The 18,843-nt window shown below is 44.0% G+C and overlaps 1 protein-coding gene across 1 annotated transcript; it reads right to left on the bottom strand.

Moving 5' to 3' along the window:
• Positions 1-9,491: 9,491 nt before the first annotated feature.
• Pax1 (paired box 1) lies at positions 9,492-17,706 on the bottom strand. The gene is made up of 5 exons (XM_076848909.2): positions 17,433-17,706; positions 16,366-16,995; positions 14,733-14,875; positions 14,060-14,282; positions 9,492-9,583 (listed from the first exon to the last, which is right to left on the bottom strand). Exons 1-5 carry the CDS (start codon positions 17,704-17,706, stop codon positions 9,492-9,494), a joined length of 1,362 nt encoding a protein of 453 aa, XP_076705024.2.
• Between the last annotated feature and the right edge of the window lie 1,137 nt (positions 17,707-18,843).

The raw sequence follows: 18,843 nt of genomic DNA on the forward strand, positions 1-18,843 counted from the left end.
AGCAAAGTCTGAAAAATAAAAATTAAACTATCTACATTATTAAAGCTAAAATCAAAAGGGAAAGTGTGGGGGGGGTGGTGTGCGTGCGCAGGGCGCACACATATTTATATATTCATTTTCAGGTATATATGTGAATAACTTCTTCATTTTCCCTGTTGACCTCCTACATACAGATATCAAAATAAAACATCAAACTTTTTATGCTTTCCGTAGTCCCTGCAGGATTCAAATAGCTAAACAAAAGTTTTTAAAAGACATTTATTTATTATTCTCACTCATATTAAATTTGATAAAATTCAGAAGTGTTCCCCAATTCCTTATCTAATGAAAATTAAATGCCTATTACCTCTTTTTTAAGCCATGATACTTATTTTTGAATATCTTACATGCATAAGGTTATGGGAATTTCATTTTTAATCTGAAAGACTTGAGTTTAAAGGCTCCACACTGATAAAAACAGATGGAATTCAAGTAGACCATTTATTATTTTCATTTGTATTAAACTCTCAAAAGAAACCTTTTTCCTGGACCACTTTTACTTACCATGGTTACAGCAACTGATAACATCACAGCTCGAAATGGAGCATGCAAAAAAAGAGGAAAAAGTCTAATTTGTTTTTATTTAACTAAAAGAAATTAAATTCTCGCAGCCAAAATTTCTTCTGAGACTAAGCCTAGCATAACCTGAATAATTTTCTAAGGCTATGTTATCATGACAACTAAAAAAAAAAAAAATGTTGGCTACAATCTTGATTGAACTAGTTGATCTTTCATTGGTTTCAATCGCAACTCAGATATAAATGTTATTTTACATTCTTGACAGAATCCATTCCATGTGGCCATGAGGACCCTTATATGCTTCTCTGCCCTTTTTACTTCACTTAGACCTCTTCTGCCTCCATGTAAATATTATTGTGAAGGCTAAACTGTTTGGCTTGACTATGGCATTATCCAAATGTAAAAGAGAATGACAGTGTGCTGAGCACACTCTGGAAGTTTATACAAGAAGAAACGAGTCTGGGCCATAAACCATAGATTGTACTTAAAAATAAAAATTCAACCTGCAAATGCCACTCTGCTGCTGCTTTCAGGAAAAACACCATTTTGGGACAATATTAATCAGTGTCCAGTGGTTCATATGACATCATAGGATAGAGGAGTCTCCTTGGTTTTGAATATTAGGGACCTCTGAATGTTTTCAACGTCTAAAGGAGAAGTAAAAACACATTGTAGCCAGCACATTTTCTTTTAATTTTTATATTCATGCACATTATCAGAGCAATGAAATCCATATGCTTATAAAAATTCATTTACACTTTGCACTTCAGAATGTGTGACAGTCTTTTTATAAATCTTTTAATGTCTTTATTTACTTTTAAAAACATCCGGTTTGTGAGAATAAACACCAAATAATTTGGAATCAGAACCAAACTGCCATATTCAATTAATAGAAACCCTTTACACATGATTGATAAGACTACAAACATGTGGAATGCATTCATGAACACTCTCTGAAGCAAAAAAGCATTGTTAGCTAAGAAGATCTAATGACTACTTGGTGAGTGTTTTTATTATTCTGAATTCTACAGCTATCCTTAATTTATTTGGTCACAAGTTTTTAGTGTGTGTATGTATGTGTTTTCAGCCTTGAGCATCTTTGAACACCTGAGAGGGACAGGGCATTTCCTCTCTTGGTTGCCGTAGAAGTCTGACAGAATTTTCCAAAGGGGGAAGATTTTACATGTAACACTTCCTAAAGATATCAAGCTTGTGTGCTATCTCTTGGTGTCCCCAGTGGTAGCCAGTCAGAGGGAGAGAGTCAGAAATGGGAGGAGCTTGGTCTTGGTAAAGAGAGAAAAACAAAAGTCAAGGCCCAACATCGCTGCCCATAATCAGCATTCCTAAAATCAGCAGTAAATATAACAGGCCTTTCAGTCGCCTTGAGATGAACCTATTCCCCAAGTAAAAAGAGGCTTCTGTATACCAGGTTCTGGGTCTGTTACATGACACAAAACATGGTCCCATAAGATTGATCTAAGTGGACTTTCCATACAAAATCTACTTCAGTGCAATAATGATGGGTACCTGCCCACCATTAATCCTCATAGGGATAGCCATAAAATCATCAAATAATCTTAATGTCCCAGGGCTATCAGATTTGATTAGTAGCGAACAATGGCTGCCCCTTCTAGTGTTATTGACTGTTCCAGTAAATTTGGAGACCAGCATTAGCAGTCTTGATGGGCTCTGGATCTTTCACAAATTTGTTATACAGGAATTAGGGTCTGCAGGGCCGTGACATGAGTTAATTCAACAACAAAAAAAAAATGTATATTATATATGTATATATAATATACAAATATTGATATACAAAAAAAGAAAAAGAAAACCAAAATCATAGCAACACTAATAAGAGCTGTCTATGACCCAAAGCAAGTCTCTATTCTTTAAAAATATTACAAAATTTAATCCTCAAAACAGCTGAAAGAGGGAGGTATCATCCCATTTAATATCTGATGAAACTGAGACAGGAAGTTTTGCCTAAACTTATCCAAAGTGAAACAATTGGCAAAGGACAAAACCAAAACATGAATCTAGACAACTCTCAGTCACCACATACATACTCCGTCTCCCCCCATACTGTTTCCTGTAAAAGGGTGCTCCACAGCTGGCAGTATAAATTCAAAAATGTGTGAAAATTCACATGAAAGGTGGTAAGAGAGGCTCCTGGGTTTTGTTTTGTTTTTTTCATTCCGTTTTTTTTTTTTTTTTTTTTTTTTGGAACTGGGAATTGAACCCAGAAGTCCTTTACCACTATGCTACATCCCCATTCCTTTTTATTTATTAATTAATTTTTTATTTTGAGACAGGGTCTCACTAAATTGATAAGGGTGGATTCAATCTTGCCATCCTCCCACATCAGCCTCCAGAATCCTTGGGATTACAGGCATGCATTATTTCGCCCAGCTTTTTTTTTTTTTTTTTTAAGAAAAAGAGTCTCTCTGCCCCAATTGTAATGCTCTTTCTAAATTTTATCCTAAAAATAAATACAAAAGTGAGGAGATAGTCATTTTCTTGCCCTTTCTTCCCTCTGTAATATAGCAACCCTCACAGAAAAAGATTGAATTGTGGCTTCAAATGATTAAAAACTTCAAGAGGATCACTAAAAAGGGGCACATTTTTTATAATTCATCAAAAATATCAATCAAAATTTCAAAATATAAATGAAATTGATTTCATTTTCTAAAAATATCAATTTAGATTAGTTTGCTTTTAAAACTCATACTGCTTGATCTATATTCAAATAATTGAATACAGGTATAGAGTCAAAATTAGAAGTGAAATTTATCTCTAAGTGGCTATTAACATCTCAACCAGCTTGTCCGATGAGACAACATAGAAAAGTCCACTTTTTTTGCCACATGTCCAAATATCTTGTTATTGATAACAATATTAATAACATAAACAACAAAAGAGTATTTATTTCGCAAGTATATGCTCAAAACCGGAGGTTATAACTTTGACAGAACGATGAATATTTTTGTGTTCAGTATAATCTTTGTCATTGTCTTTATTCTCATGGAACAATATGTGCTCCCCCTGGTGGCCAGTATAATACCTTTAATTTTCTAGATTAAACTAATCCTATCACAATTTGTTAGTCTAAGGACCATTTTAACTTTTCATATCTCACAAGTTTCAGGTTCCAATACAGCTTTCCAAAGTCAATTTCCTTCAATTCATTTAAACATTATTCAAATATTTTTAGTTCTTATCCAAAACATTTTTCATTAGATTGAAACCATCTAGTTACCTAGTTAAAGGATTTTGTTTAATTGTTTTCTTGTTTGGGGTAAAATAAAATCTTTAAAGCTAAAACCACATCTACCAGAGATTGGGAGAACTCTTGAAAGCTAAAATTGTGTGGTCAATATAAGAAAAGACACTGGAGATAATCCATCAAGTCAGTGTATCTCACCAGAGAAAAAGGAAATAAAATGTTACAGGATGGAAATGTAATTTAATAGCTGAATGAACATTTGATCGGCTTATTTCATCCTTAAGAAGAAAAAAAGAGAGTGGAGGCAACCCAGGTGGTTAAATTGTAATACAGTCGAAATTCTATCACCCATGAAAACTGTAATTGGGATTCCACTTTTGGATTTGGCCAGCCCAGAAACAGATGTGTGTTTCAACGAGAATCACAGGCTGCATCTTCTTAAAAAAAAAAAAAAAAAAAAAATGCTCTTTAGAGTGAAACAGGGGTTTCAACTCCAAAGAAAGGACAAGACTAAATTGAGTGCAATTGTTCCAAGTATTTAGAATTCCCAAGTTGGATTGGGGCTAAATGTGTGGTTCTCATTTTATGGCCTTGAAAAAGAAGACAGTGAGATTTCTCCTTGTTCTGCCCTTAAAAAAGAAAAAGAAAATTTAAAAACGGAAAAAAAAAATTTAAGTTGAGATACAAAGGTTTGGCTAGTGATATCTCAGCCACAGGATATTTCTTCAAATGAGGGAGGCTATAGTTCAGACAGCAAGGTCAAGGTGAAGACCAAATTGCATTTTGTGCATAATTCCTACCCATTAAAAGAAAGGAATCAAATGTTTCTCATTACATGGCCTGTCTGGATGCAGGATCCTTTCAACTGAGTTCCTCAGGCACATTCTGGCAAGATTCTAAATTCATATCATCTAGCATAACACGGAGCAGGTAGAATTCCTTTTGAAAAGAAACCCAGGCCAATGTAATTCTAGTCAGGGAGCTGATGCCAGGAAATCCACAGTGTGTTTTCTCAGATCACAGTTCAATCGAATAAATCCCAATCACTTTGCAGGAGTCAAAAAAAAAAAAAAAAAAAAAAAGCAGGCAAATGAGGGAAATAAAGTTGTCAGGGAGCAGCATTCACCCATCAAGAGGTTAATTCCCATGGAGGATTTCAGTGATTTGGGATAGGTAAAAGGAATATTTGTACCAATATTAGATATTCAAACTTTATTATGTCAATATTTATTGTTTCCCCCTACTCCTTTGCCTCTGTTTCTCTTTTCTGACAAAAGAGCCTGACTCCCTTTTAAAGGGGAGGACAATTATCTTCCCCAGCTCCCAGTGCCCTTCAGTGATCTGTAGAAAAAGTCGAGATATTTTCCAAAAGGACAAAAGCTCTGTGTCTCTTGTCCTTCCAGTCTTCTCTCCTTTGGTTTGCTTTCCCTCCTCCTTGCCAAAAAGCAGCCACCTTTCCCAGGGAAGTTATTACAATCCACTCTAAGTACTTCCTCTAACAATGAAGGCAACAAAATCCTATCTTTATTCATTGAAAGCACGAAGCTGGCCCTCTTAACAAATACAGTGGTTTTAATAAACCCTTGTTGATATGCATCCATTCAAGAGAATAAAGTCAATGTGGTGGAGCTAAAGCTGTTGGTATGCAGAGAGCAGATCTGCACACCATATCTGTGTGTGTTGCACAACATTTTGGTGTGCACTTTTAAATAGCAGATGGACAGAAACACATACTCCACTGCATGCATATTTTTTCCTGTGTTTATAAGATATCCACCTTTAAGGAGAAAGATGAAAGTAGAAAGAAATGAAAGTTTCTTTGAAAAATGTATTATGTGTTTTCCTGGACATTGAACCCAGGGGTATTCTACCACTTTTTATACCCCCAGCTCTTTTTGTTTTATTTTGAAACAGGGTTCCACTAAGTTTCCCAGGCTGACCTCGAACTTTTAATCCTCCTGCCTCAGTTTCCTGAGTACCTGGATTACAGTTGTGTGCCACCACGCCCAGCTTAGTTCCCTTTTTAATGTCTCAATGCTGATTGGGCTTAATGATGGATTTATATGACTCTCATTGATTCAAAACCATCAAAGCACAGATATGTCTGTCTTTGTTTAATTTCCTTGGGATCTCTACATTTTTAAAATATGATACAAATATCCCTTTTACCTATCTCAATTTTATTCCTAAATTTAAAAAATAAAATAAAAGACAGGTGCTAGTGCAAAGATAAGCTACCTTTGAGAAGTGATTCTTTTTTAAAATATTTTTTAGTTTTCAATGGATCTTATTTATTTATATGCAGTGCTGAGAATTGAACCCAGTGCCTCATACATGCTAGGCAAGCGTTCTACCCCTGAGCCACAACCCCAGCCCAAGAAGTGATTCTTTCTCAGATTTTTCTACCTGACATGGTACTATATAATTTTATTAGAAGTTTGCAATACTGTCACAGATTCATATGCGTGAAGAAAAAAAATATTCAATCTTCCAATAGGATCCTTTGAAAAGTATTTAAATCCTGGGTCCCTCATCAACCTTACTAGTGATTCCTCTAAATGTGTGTGTGTGTGTGTGTTCGTTCTTTCCTGGGGGGTGGAACCCAGGGTCTCGTGCATGCTAGGCAAGTACTCTAGCATTGAGCTCCACCCCCAGTCCACCACCACCACCCCAGCAACAAATCCCTTTTTAACACCTAAAGAGAGGTGAAGCAATGCCACTGCCAGTCTCCCCACAGGCCAGGTAATTGCAGGTGTTACTGCATTTGAAATGTGCATTTCACAGATGAGAACACAGAGGCACAGAGAGGCCACAGCCTTCTGTGTTCATGCAGTGGAATTTAAGCCAAGTTCATTGGGATTCTCCATAGCCAGTATCAAAAGAAAAGGTATGCTCCTCCCTCTGTATCTTACATGAAATACCAAAGTCTGCTTGCACTGTAACTGAAGGCCACCTGTCTTCTGTCAATGAAAAGAACTCTGAAAAACTCACCTTTAGCCACAGGACATAAAGACTCTAGAGGACAGATGTGGAAAAAACTTTCCTTTGCAGCTGCCATTGAAAATATAGGCATCTTTCATCACTCTGGGTTGTGTTTCCCAGGTCTTCTCCCTCTTAACCCTAAGCAGCCTGAACACAGAAGTGAAAAGTGGCAGAGAAATGAGGTGGTGACAAGTCAAAGATAGAGACTGTTATATGAATGCTTCTCATTTCTTCAGAAAGTATTGTGATGTCTTGCCCATCCTAAGCATGCCAGTACTTCTCCAGGCAGCAAGATGGACACATAAAAATCCTGTCTGTAATGTCATGACTGAGTCTGTGATATTCATAGTATCACACAAAGGCAGGCTGAGGGCACAGGCACTTGGGGAAAATACTTCTTTCACATCATTCTGACCAACTTAGAGAAGCTGGCACTCAGAAGTCTGACAACTCCCATCTCCAAGTTCATGTCTCAGTCCTGATTCTTAAATGAGCAGAAGTCACCCATTTTTCATTTCCAAGCTCTGTGAATCACAACTTGCTATATGGTCTACAAAAAAATAAACTAAATCCCAGCCCTTTAGTATACCTGTCTATAAAATGGAACTTTTTTCAAAGACAAGAGGCTTTGAAAACTTGTGAAGAAAAATATCTATGTGGGAAAAAAAATAGGTACTGTGGCTAAAAAAAAGGTACAATGAAAACCATTTCCCACTGGTTTTCTTGATGGGTCCAGAGCAGACCATGCACAAGCAGGCAGCTCCACTTACAAGCAATAACTTCAATTCAAAAATCTCTTCCATCAGTTTTAGAAAGCCAAACGAGGAGGAAAAACAAAACCACCAGCCAGAAACTGCTTTGTAGCTTAAAAAAAAAAAAAAAACAAAGATTATTTGGTAACCTGAGATAATTTCCTTTAGCTTTTAAGAATGTTAGAAATGTTCTGGGGGTGGAAGAAACCCTTTGTTGTTGTTCATTGCCTTTTGCCCACTTTAGGATGATTTCTGCATATTGTCTATCTCTGTTCCCCATGGCTCATCTGGCATTTTCTAGGACTCTAGAAATCAAGCCCATAACAAAGTAGAAAAGGAGCTGTCAGGTACATCAGGGGTGCCCACCCATTAACAAATACTCATTCGACTTTCTCTTCCTACCTGTTGCCCAACTAGAGTTGCAAATGCTCATGAATAAACCAATTAAATAATTTCCTCTGCTAGTGTTCATTCTGAAGTCAGGGGCTGGGGTGGCTTTGTGGTAAGTACACAAAACTCAACACAGGGACACAGGCTTGCTCACCCTTACCAAGTAAGTTTCAGATGCTTTCCTTTATTCAAAGGCAGCCATATTTAACAGGTGATGTCAGACTCTTCACCAATGATCTTTTTAAGATTACACAATTGCATTATACCCCCAGGGTCCCACCACCAATGTGCCTGGACTTGAAATCAGTGAACAGCCCATGTATCTAGCTCTAGCAGATACTTTCTGAGCCCACCCACCCACCTTTTTGAACAAGAAGCCCAAATGAACCTTGGTACCTGGAAGCAGTTTGTGGTTTAAGTTAGCAATCATTCTGGTCCCTGAACACCAAAATCAATGCCAATACCTTTACCATCTGTCAGTTACCCAAGTTTTGAGAGTTGAGGGGTGGGAGGGGGCTCCTCCAGGATCCCTAGTTTTCTAATTACTGAAAACACCAACAGCCCCATTGTCCCTTACTCTGTCCCTTACTCTTACCCCAATCTTCTTTGGGGTGACATCATCTCAGAAGTAAAGAGAAGCCCAGCCACCAAGCACTGAGAAAATACAGACTTCCACCAATATACTGAGGAACAAAGACAATTTGACCATCGAGGTTGTGTTTTAGTTGGTTATAAAAGTATAAAATGAGGCTATTGCAGGGCTGGGGATGTAACTCAGTGATACAAGGCTTGTCTAGCAGGTACCAGGTCCTGAATTCCATTCCCAGCACTAAAAAAAAAAAAGACCCGGGGGGAGTGCTGTGGCTTCTCTGTCCACTTTCTAAGTTCCAAGACCCCTTAGACCTAAGGGACTCAAAGGGTTGGGGGCTTCAGAGAAGGAACGGTCACAGGACTGGTCTGGGGCTTTCCAGACAGGGAAAGGTACAGGGTTAGGGAAGTTGTACAGATGAAAGGAAATAAAGCCCCCAAAGATAAAAGGGGTAAAAAGAAAAGGAAGAGCATGGACCACCGGGATGAACCAAAGGAAAGGGGAGGAGGGGAAAAATAGAAGGAAAAAGGTGGGGGAGAGGGCAAAGCCAAGGAAGGGAGGGAGAGAAAGGTAAAGTAGGATGAGATGGAAGAAGGAAAAAAGGAAAGAAAGAAAAGGGGAGAGAGAGAAAGAGAAGTGGGAGGAGGAAGGGAGGAAGAGCAGAAAAAGATGACAAAAAAAAAGAAATTTGAGTCTGGCAGGGCAAGGGACGCCACCAGGAGCAAGAATCTCCACGAGGGTGCAACGGTCTAAAGCCAAAGTTCAGAAAAGTCAAAATACCCCGGCCCATAAAGAAACTGTGCTGGTCAGGCTAGAGGCAGAACGTAGCCAGGGTTGACTGAATGTGTCCCCGCCGGCCCGGGTCGGTTTCCTCCTCTTCGTGTCCTAGGGTCTCGCTGCGCCACCGCTGCAGGGCGGAGCTGGGCGCCCTGGGCCGCCCAGCCGTCTGCAGTTTCCTCAGGCTCAGGCTGGGGCTGGGGCTGGGGAAGAGTTGCCCCTAGGAGGTGGAGGCCGGGATGGGAAGTCCATGTAAGCTACTGAGGGCGTCGGGGGCCTTGCCCCCTGGACTGGAAGGCTTCCGGTCGGCCACTGTAGGAGGAAGCACAGGATCATCGGGTCACTGCCTAGCACCTTGCCAAGAGAGAGCCAGGATGCCTGCAGGACGGGGGCTGGATGCGCTCGCTGCTTAGTGCTCTCCAAAGGCCTCATGAGCCCATACATGCCCGCCCCTCCCTCTCCCTTTAATTCATTATTTACCACCGTTCTATATAGAAATGAAAACTTAGAAGTTCGTGGGTTAAGGGAATCAAGTATAAGGGGAGCTGGGCAAGTGGATCTCATAAATGGTCACTTGGACCACCATTAACTCCGGGTGGTGAACACCGGATGCTATTTCTTTTACCTCTCAACTCTGTCACCACCCGCTTAGTAAAGAAGGTGACTGATGCAGGAAGAGAGAGGTTTTCAGATCCAATGGAGGCTTCCACCAGAGAGGAGCCGACAGGAGCAGACAGAAGCCAAGAGCTGACATCTTCGCCGCGCAGCGGAGCACACAGGTGCAAGGCGTAATCATCTCCGCTGATGCGCGCGGCTTAGCTCCGGGCTCTCTTGACGTGGGCACAGGGGGAAATCATGTGGGAAAAGAGCCAACAGACAAATATTCCTGGGGGTGCAGCCTGAAGCCCTCTGACACAGGAAGAGGTTACACTTTGAGGGAGCTGCAGAGTTCGTTGTACCCACGAGATCTGGGGATCCAGATGCGCTCACCACTGCCGGCACAGCACGTCCTAGGGCCGATGGGCCTCCGTATTAAGTGACAGTCAGCTTGCCAGATCAGGCGGTATTCTGTGTATTGCTCTATTATTTGGGGTTTTGGGAAGGGGCCCAAGTTTTGCTACTGGAAGCCAAAAAGTGACGCTATGATTGTGCAACCCTATTTTTCCTTTCCCGGTCCCGGGCGCTCAGCTTCTCCTGCACCAGAAGGCACAAGCTGTTTATACCTAAAGGGGCCTATTTTCAATGTTCTGTTTTTCGGCCAATAAATCCTCCTTTAAAGGAAGAGTTTAGAAGCCTCAATTCGGATTGAGAAAGAAGTCTCCCCCACCCACCCGCCCACGCCCTCCCTCTTCTCTCCTGCAGAAGTTCTCAGCCCAGACCCAGGCACAACTTGCTGTGACTGCCTGAACTAAGAACCCACATCTCATGTGCCAGGGAAACACACACATGCACACACACATTTGGTTTCGCAGAGATTTTAAAGAGGTCTACAGACCTTTCCAATAGAGAGAGAGACCCCTGGGCTTTTCCCCACCTTTCAGCTCTTTCCTAAACACAGTTGTGGCTGCCAAGTCACAAGTATTGAGACCTTTTCTTTTCACTCTATACACACACTTCAAAGTGAGGACTTGTTTAGAAAACATCTGAGGGGGAGGAGGTGTTTCTACCAAAGAGACAAGCAAGAAAATGGGCTCCTGAAAAATAAACACGTGGGATCCCGCAGCTAGATTCCACCCCACCTTCAGGGGCGAATCCTGCTGTGTTTTTAGTGCTTTCTGTTGTAATCCCTCCCTGGGACCCACTCTCCCCTTCCATTCCATTCTATTCTATTTCCTATCATAGGACTCAAGGATATGTGGGTGAGTTTGTCTGGGGGATTCGGAAGCATAAACCCTTGTTAGGAGCTCTGCAAGCTCCTTTACTCGGCTAGGGGAGGGTGGGGTAAGGAATACGGACAGACCTTTTTTAAAATACAGGGATCGCAACTGGCCACTGCACCGGGACCTTACATCAGAGGCACGGGTGATCTGGGAAGTAGTCTCCCAGAGCTAGGTCAAAAGAGCCTGGCATTGACAGGGGAGTTCTATGGCGAGTGAATGCTAGCGCTCTAGTGATCCTTTTAGGATCTCCTAAAAACTAATTTTGAAGCAGAGATAATTGGGGGAAAGCTGCAAGTTACCTTTAACAAATATAGACAACACATTTTGTTTGTATGTATGTATACAATATCTTACAGATATGATTTCCAAATCTTTAGACTTTCTAAATCCTGCTGTGAGGGATTTTTAAACCCTGACAGTAAGGTGGTTGCTAAAAATACTGCTGCAAATACTAACTGTCTTGAGGGAATGTCTGGTGGGGGTCTGGTGGGGGTCTTTCACTTTAGGAGGGGGTCTCCCCCAGCTATGAAGACGTTTGGATAACTGTTAAATTTATAGAACACTAGCCCCTCCACATGAAGATGAAGTGGATTTTCCTATTCTTTTCTCAGTTCCTAAGATTTAGTTTTCTTCAGGGGATGGAAAATGTAGATCATATTTTCTTGCCTACATAGTAGAGTACCCAAACCCATTACCTTTCCCAAAATAAAATTAATAAATTGTGATGCATAATTTGGCATTTGAAAAAGCTTTCCTTCTGATAACTATAAAATGTCTAACTGTGTATAATTTGAAGGATATACATATTTATATGTGCATATATATGCAAGATATATATATATACACACACATATACATATATATGTGAATGTGTCATTGTCATGTGTATGCATTAGATGATCAAAAGCATTTTTACTGAGTATTCATGATATTGTTTTGTTTTCAGTTTTTCTAATGAAATTTTTTCTGCCGAAAACAAATTTAATGAATGCTATTCTTACCATAAAAAAACTGAGCAATTAGTGACAACAAACTATCTTATGGGTTAGGTTTCTTTGAAGATATTAATTTCAAGAAATGATTAGAAAATAAGTGACAGTAATTTGTATTACTTTATCTTTTCAAGGACCAGTTGGGGCAGGGGTCAAAGTCAGTTTTTCTATCAAAAAATTCATAACCCAAGTGTACATATAATTCTCATGCTGTGAAAACAGACACATAATAAATAATTATTTTATGCTCTTTGAACAAAAAACATTTAATAAATCATTATTATTGATGAACCTGAGTTAGACCTTGATCCTTTACCTGAACCTTTTAAAGAACTGTAAAGATCATAACATTAAATTATTATTATTTTAATCACCAATGTAATATCTACCAAAGAAAGTCAATCAACAATAAGCCAAACTGTTAAAGTTACATCCCCTCCCAAATTTAGAAGTAGTTTAGAATATTCTACATTTTACCTTTGGATTGTTAATTATTTACACTTCACAAATTTATTTATACTGTGGAGTTTTGAAGTGCCTCCAAAACAAAGTGGCTCTATTGGAAAATGACTGCATCTTTTAAAGACACTGGATCCTTTTTCTAAGTCTTCCTTTCCTTGGGGTCAACCCAGCAGAAATCATTTAAATTTGTAGATTTATTTTTTTAATTTAAATGTACCTTCTCAGTAAAATTATTTGTGCAACGATAAAAATTCCATTTTTATTTTAATTTCAACAGACATCCCTGGGGTTCACAGAGGATGGGTGTCTCTTTCTAAAATTTCCTTCATCTGAGTTTTCCTCTAAATGAACAAGTGGTAGTATCCTGTTACTTAAAAGTTAAAGGAGTTCTAATTCTCAATTTTTTGTAAATTTATTTTGCTTGTCTATAATTAGGAAAAAATGTGTCTATAATTAGGCAAATCAGCATATGCTAACATTCCAGGATGTGTATGTTTTAGAAAAGGTAGAAATAGGAAAGTTCCTTCACTGCTATGGATGGCACTTAATTCCCCCCCCCACACACACACATAGATAAATGCCATCCTATCTCACCAAGACTATTTGGAAACAGCAATTTTTGTCTAGGAGGCAACAAGGAGGAAGCCACTCAGGTCACCTGCCAGTTCACTACCACCTGCCACCACTACCCCCCCACACACTCAGCAGGTGTGAGGCAAATCTACTGGTAAAGATATTCAGGAATATCTTTTGGGCCCCACTCCATCCTTCAGGTCCTGTGCCCCGTCCCCTTCTCTGCTGAGGCTGGGACCCCCTGAGATGTCAGCCTACCCCTTATTTGGCCCCAAAGTAGGTGAAACTGCCAATCTTTGGTGATCAGAATCTAAACACAGGCAGGTTAAAATTAACAAATCCGACCATTTCTTTCATCAAAGAAGAAAATGGAAACTCATGTGTGAATAAATGTTTCCCATATTAAAGGGAAAATCAAATTTTGATGGGCCTCATGATCCTGACCATGGATTAAATCAAAATTTAGCAGGTCACAGAAATGTGGGCCTGGAAGGTGCTTTCTAGGCTCTTCTGGTAATGGAGCAACTGAGGCCCAGAGAGGAGCAATAACTTGGCCAAAGTACAAGAAGCAGATCCAAACCCAGGAGTCCTGTTTGCAGAACTGACCCTCTTCCCCCACTGTCTATATGAGTCCCGGCCTCCCTCAACATCAGGTGTCTCTTAGGAACACCTGTTGGAAATGAATTTGCTCAAGAAGGGACAAGATTAATATCTTAACCTTAAACTTAAAGCAAGAACTTATACCCAGCGGCTTTCCTCCTCTTCCTCCTTCTCTTTGCTCTATCCCCCCACCTCCACCGCTTCTTTTTGGTAGCTCACCCTTCTCCTCTCCACCCTTCCTTACCCCTTCATCTGATCCCCTCCCAGCCTGTGCCCCTCACCTTCTCGGCTAGGATGCTTAAAGGTCATTGCTGCTGCAAGATCCCCGCCGTGTACAGTGACGCTGGCCCCTGGGGGTGCCAGCGGGGGTCCCTGCGCCGGTGGCCAAGGCGGGCCGGGGGCAAGGTACCCGCCGCCTGGCGCGCTATACACGCTGTGCTGGTTGGAGGCTGGGTAAGCGCAGGCTGGAAGGAAGCCACTTACAGCCGAGATGCCCGAGGCCGACTGCGGGGGTAAAGAGACACAGAGAGTCAGTAGAGAGTCAGAAGACCCTATCTTCTCCAGTACACGCGATTGCTGACCTGTGGAGTGGGGTCTTCACTTCACCCTGCTGCCCCTACACAAGGCCTGGTCTCTGGTTTTCCTAGTAAGGACTCTTTCTTTGGTAAAATGATTTCTATAAATCTATCCAAACGTTATAAACGATAATAAAAGATAAAGAAGTCATGGTACACACCATCGGAGTGTGGTCTGGAACTTCCAGCTTTGTTAGCATAGGAACCTTGGCAAAAAGCAGATCAATCCCCTCAAAAGCCAGCCTCCCCCAAACTAGGGCTCTTGAGGAAAAGTACAAAAATTTTCTGCTTGGCGCCAGACACAAGATCTGCCTGCCAGGTAGACTTCTCCTGGGAGACCCTTAGTGCAAGTCACCTACCTCCCCTGCGTCCGGGTTACCTGAGTATATTTAATGTCCGCTTCCAAGGCAGGTTTCTCCAGCCCATTCACTGCTGGGGTGGCAGGGAAGGCCGTGCGGTTCACGCTGGCCCATTCTTCCATCTTGGGGGAATAGGCGGAGCCTTCGCTCCCGGCCAGGGCCCCTGCTGGGGACACATAATGGATTAAAACGCACATTCCAATCTTGGCTTGACCCTCCAACCCAGACGCGTGCCAACAATCAACTACCCAGGCTAGTATCCAGAGGCTCAACTAGGCGTCCACTGGAGCACCTGGAGATGGTCAAACAATTCAGGGAGCAATCGTTAGCAGAGAAGCAGCGGGACCTGGGTTTCGCTTTCACTCCTAGATGGCTAGGAGAAAGAAAGGTGAAGGGGCCTACGCTCCGTTCCTCTCAGCCCTGGACCCGCTTCTCACGAAACCCGCGGCCCAAGGGGGCAGGGACCAGACACACCAGGCCAAGGCAGCCATTCCACTCTCCAAAGACGGCATTTCTGAAAGATCCAAGTTCAAATTCGTGGCAGCCTGCCGAATATTGTGTAGATATTTTAACGTTTCAATAAGCGTATAGGGGATTGAGAGATAGATAGTTCTATTCCTGTTACTCTAAAAGAGGAGCCAATCCTGGGACCCAGTGAAGTGTTCCAGGCACATAGCTGCTCCTAGCGCCTATGTGCACTTGGGGGGAAAGAGGGAAAGCTCCAAATCTGAGCACTGGTCTAGCGGCTGTTGGTTGAGAGGTGACTCCGCCACAGCTCAGACTGTGTTAGAGCCCCAGGAAAAACAGTATGCTGAGAGGTCTGCCCCACTGAAACAAGGGTAAAAGCATGCAAGTTTCTTTTAAGCTGTCCCTTTTTTCTCCAGGGCTATGATGGATTTTGCTTCTTACCCTCCCACTGAGTCTACTACCATAAGAGAACACCATTCCCCTGCCAGCTGTATGAAGACAGCCAGATTTGGTCCACATATGACCTTCCATAGGCAGACACCATAGTTGTCCCAAACCTCCCACTTTTCACTTCACCAGAGATGACCAACAGCTGGTTGTGTTTTAATTACAGTCAAAGGGCAAGTCTTGTGACTGTAGCTGCAGCAGGTGGTGGCCATTACTGGCAAATCCAGCTCACCGAGGGTTCGTTGTACTTGTCACAAGACTTGCAAGGCCAAGGGAACCTGATAGAAATCTAGGACACTGGACAAGACTGACCACACGACTCCTTTTTCTCAGAAGAGCCCCCTGGGTCTGGGAGGGTGGACAGAAAACTGGGTAACTGTGAGGGATCCTGAAAGCTAAAGATAGGGTAGCAGAATGGCCTGAGAAGTTTGTTTGGTTTAGATTTGGCGATAGGGGTTTGCATTCTTTTTGCAAAATGAAAAAAAATGCAATTTCAGGCCTTCGGATTTGTGGTCGGCGACTTCTCTTCCACTTGGGAAATATTTTCCGTATTTGTCATAAAAAGTTCAAGATGTCCGAGGGCTCCCACAGAAGGATCTGGACCCCTAGCTTCCCCCCAACACTTTCCTGAGCCAGAACCAGTCTAAAAACGAGGGCGAGTATAACCCATCACCCGCATATCTGCCCGCTCCCAAGTCTGCCCTTTAGTAGAGGGCTACAGAAGGCACCACGACTGACCTGTTTGCTCCATAAACGTCCGGATGCCCAGGATGTTGCTGACCGAATGTGCCGAGGGCCATGAACGCGGAATGCTGACGTGGCCCGCCGAGCCCGGCACCCCGGGATGGCTACCCATCTTAGCGCCGGTGGGTGACACCGGGCTGGGGTAGGGATACTGGTAGATGTGGTTGTAAGGCAGTGCAGGTTGCGGCGGCGGCTGCTTACTTGCCTCGTATGGCCCAGGTTGCGCTAGGCTGCCAATCTTGTTGCGCAGGATGCGACTGATGGAGCTCACCGAGGGTACGTTGTACTTGTCGCAGACGCCGTCAGCCAGCAGTCTGTCGCGAATCTCCCAGGCAAAGATGCCGGGGTCTCCCTGCTTGTAGTCCCGGATATGCTTTACTACGTTGGGGGTGGTAACGCGGGGTTTGCTGCCCCCGATGGCCCCGGGTAAAATGGAGCCCGTCTCATTGTAGCGCGCCAGAATCTTGCTCACGCAGCCGTGGGAGACGCGAAGCTGCCGACTGATGTCACAGGGTCGGATGCCCAGCTGTGCCAATTCCACAATGCGCAAGCGGATGGCGTTGGGCAGGGGGCGGCCATTGACGAACACGCCGCCCAACTGGTTCACTTCGCCGTAGGTCTGCTCTGCGGACGCGCCGGTCGAGAATTGAGCAGGAGGGGAAGAAAATACCGGTGGGTTAGCCAAGGATGTCCATGCCTGGCGATGGACTGTATCCAGGCGCGCCTCGGAAGGTGACCCACAGATCCCCAGACAGCTCAGAGTCCGGAGGCAAAACGCCTGGGTCCAGGTCTAAGAGGCTGAGCAGTCTTGGGGATCGCCGAGGGGCTCACTGCGCGCGCTAGCATTCAATGCGGGTTCTCTACTTTGGGCGCGCCTACTTGAGACCCCCTCCCCAACTTGAGGAACTGCTCCTCGAGGACTGGGGATATGAGGAGAATGAGGGTCGTCGAGGACCCAGAACTGTTTCTGGCCAGGAAAAGCGGAGCAGAGGACAGGGAGGTGCGGAGTCGCGACCCACCCCATCAGCCCTCCGGCGCCCTGACTGCCTCTCCTCTCTTACCCATAGCGCGTGAGCCAACCAGTTGCCTGGCGCCGGAGCGGCGGGGGCTGGGCCCGGAGCAGTCCGGGAGAGCTCGGGCGCCGCCACCGCCGGAGAGGCATAGAGGGAGGGCGTGCGCGAGCCTAGATCCGCGGCGGCCGGGCCGCGGGCTGGAGACGCGCAGTGCGCCGCCGCGGAGCGCGCCACTGCCCGCCCCAGGACTTGCCCCCGCCTCTGTCGCCCGTTCCCAGGACACTCTCCACGCCCGCGACCCCAGGCCCAGGGTGAACTTCATCCGATTGGGAGAAATTCGTCTGACCGGGAAGCTGCAGCGTGCGGGAATCAATTTGACGTGTCCTCCACGTCAATCTCTGCAGTCACGCAGAAGACGCGCGAGTTGGCAGCTCATTGGTTCCCGTCACTGCGCCCAGGCGCCCCCCTCCCCGCTCTGAAACTCTACCTCCTCCTTCTGTCCTCCCGGCTTTTCTCCACCCCCCTCCGGAACCAGCACTCCCCCTTTTACACACACACACACACACACACACACACACTCCAAAACACACACCGCCCCAATTTTCAAACCCAGCTGGACCTGGGACAGGGCACTTGCTCCCAGACCTTTGCAGCCCCTTCCTTCTCTGGCTTTGGGGATGATTGGGAAGTCATTTCAAACTGATTATGTGTGTTAGTACTAGTACTAGTTTGGGTTTTAGTTTTATTACCACCTCTACCGTCGTAGACGGTAGTCGAGACTTCAGAGGGTGAAAATTGGTCACGGCAAGGTGTTGAGAAGTCCCCTCCTGGGCAGGAGCTGGGTGTGAGCGTCAAGGTGAAAGAGGAGGGTGAGGGTCTAGTTTGATTCAGGGCTCCTGGGGAGCTGACTCCTGGGTATCCCATTTCTGGTCTACTCCCCAGCGCTGCTCTCAGGAAATTTTTATGTCTAATATCCACCCGCTCCCTTGAAATAGACAGCAATTCCCATGACCCGAGAGAGAGGCACATTCCAGACTCTGTCTTGCGGCCCACCCACCAGAACTCATTTCCCTCAAAGAGGTGAGATAGGGAGCCGACGGGGAAAAGATTCCGATCTGCTGCCTCTGGTCCTCAAGCGTGCCCTGGCCATTCACAGGAGGCCGAACGCAAAGCTCCGGCATAGGCCAGAAGAATAGACCCTTTCAGGTAGTGTAATCCCGACCCTTCATCCTGAGTCGGTCTGGCCTCGCCTTTCCCCAGCACCTGCAGCCTCCAGGAGGTCTCTGCTAAACCCCGGAATGGTTCTTTGACCTTCCTTTAAGCGGGGTTTGGGGATCCCTGCATTCTTTGGCGATTAACGCCAAATCTTTTGGGATGGTGGTGGTGCTGGTGCTGGTGGTGCTGGAGAATGAATAACCCAGGGCCTTATTCATGCTAGACAAGCACTCTACCAACTGAA

The sequence above is a fragment of the Callospermophilus lateralis genome, chromosome 3 (assembly GCF_048772815.1).
Source record: "Callospermophilus lateralis isolate mCalLat2 chromosome 3, mCalLat2.hap1, whole genome shotgun sequence".
In the NCBI taxonomy this organism is placed as follows: Eukaryota; Metazoa; Chordata; class Mammalia; order Rodentia; family Sciuridae; genus Callospermophilus; species Callospermophilus lateralis.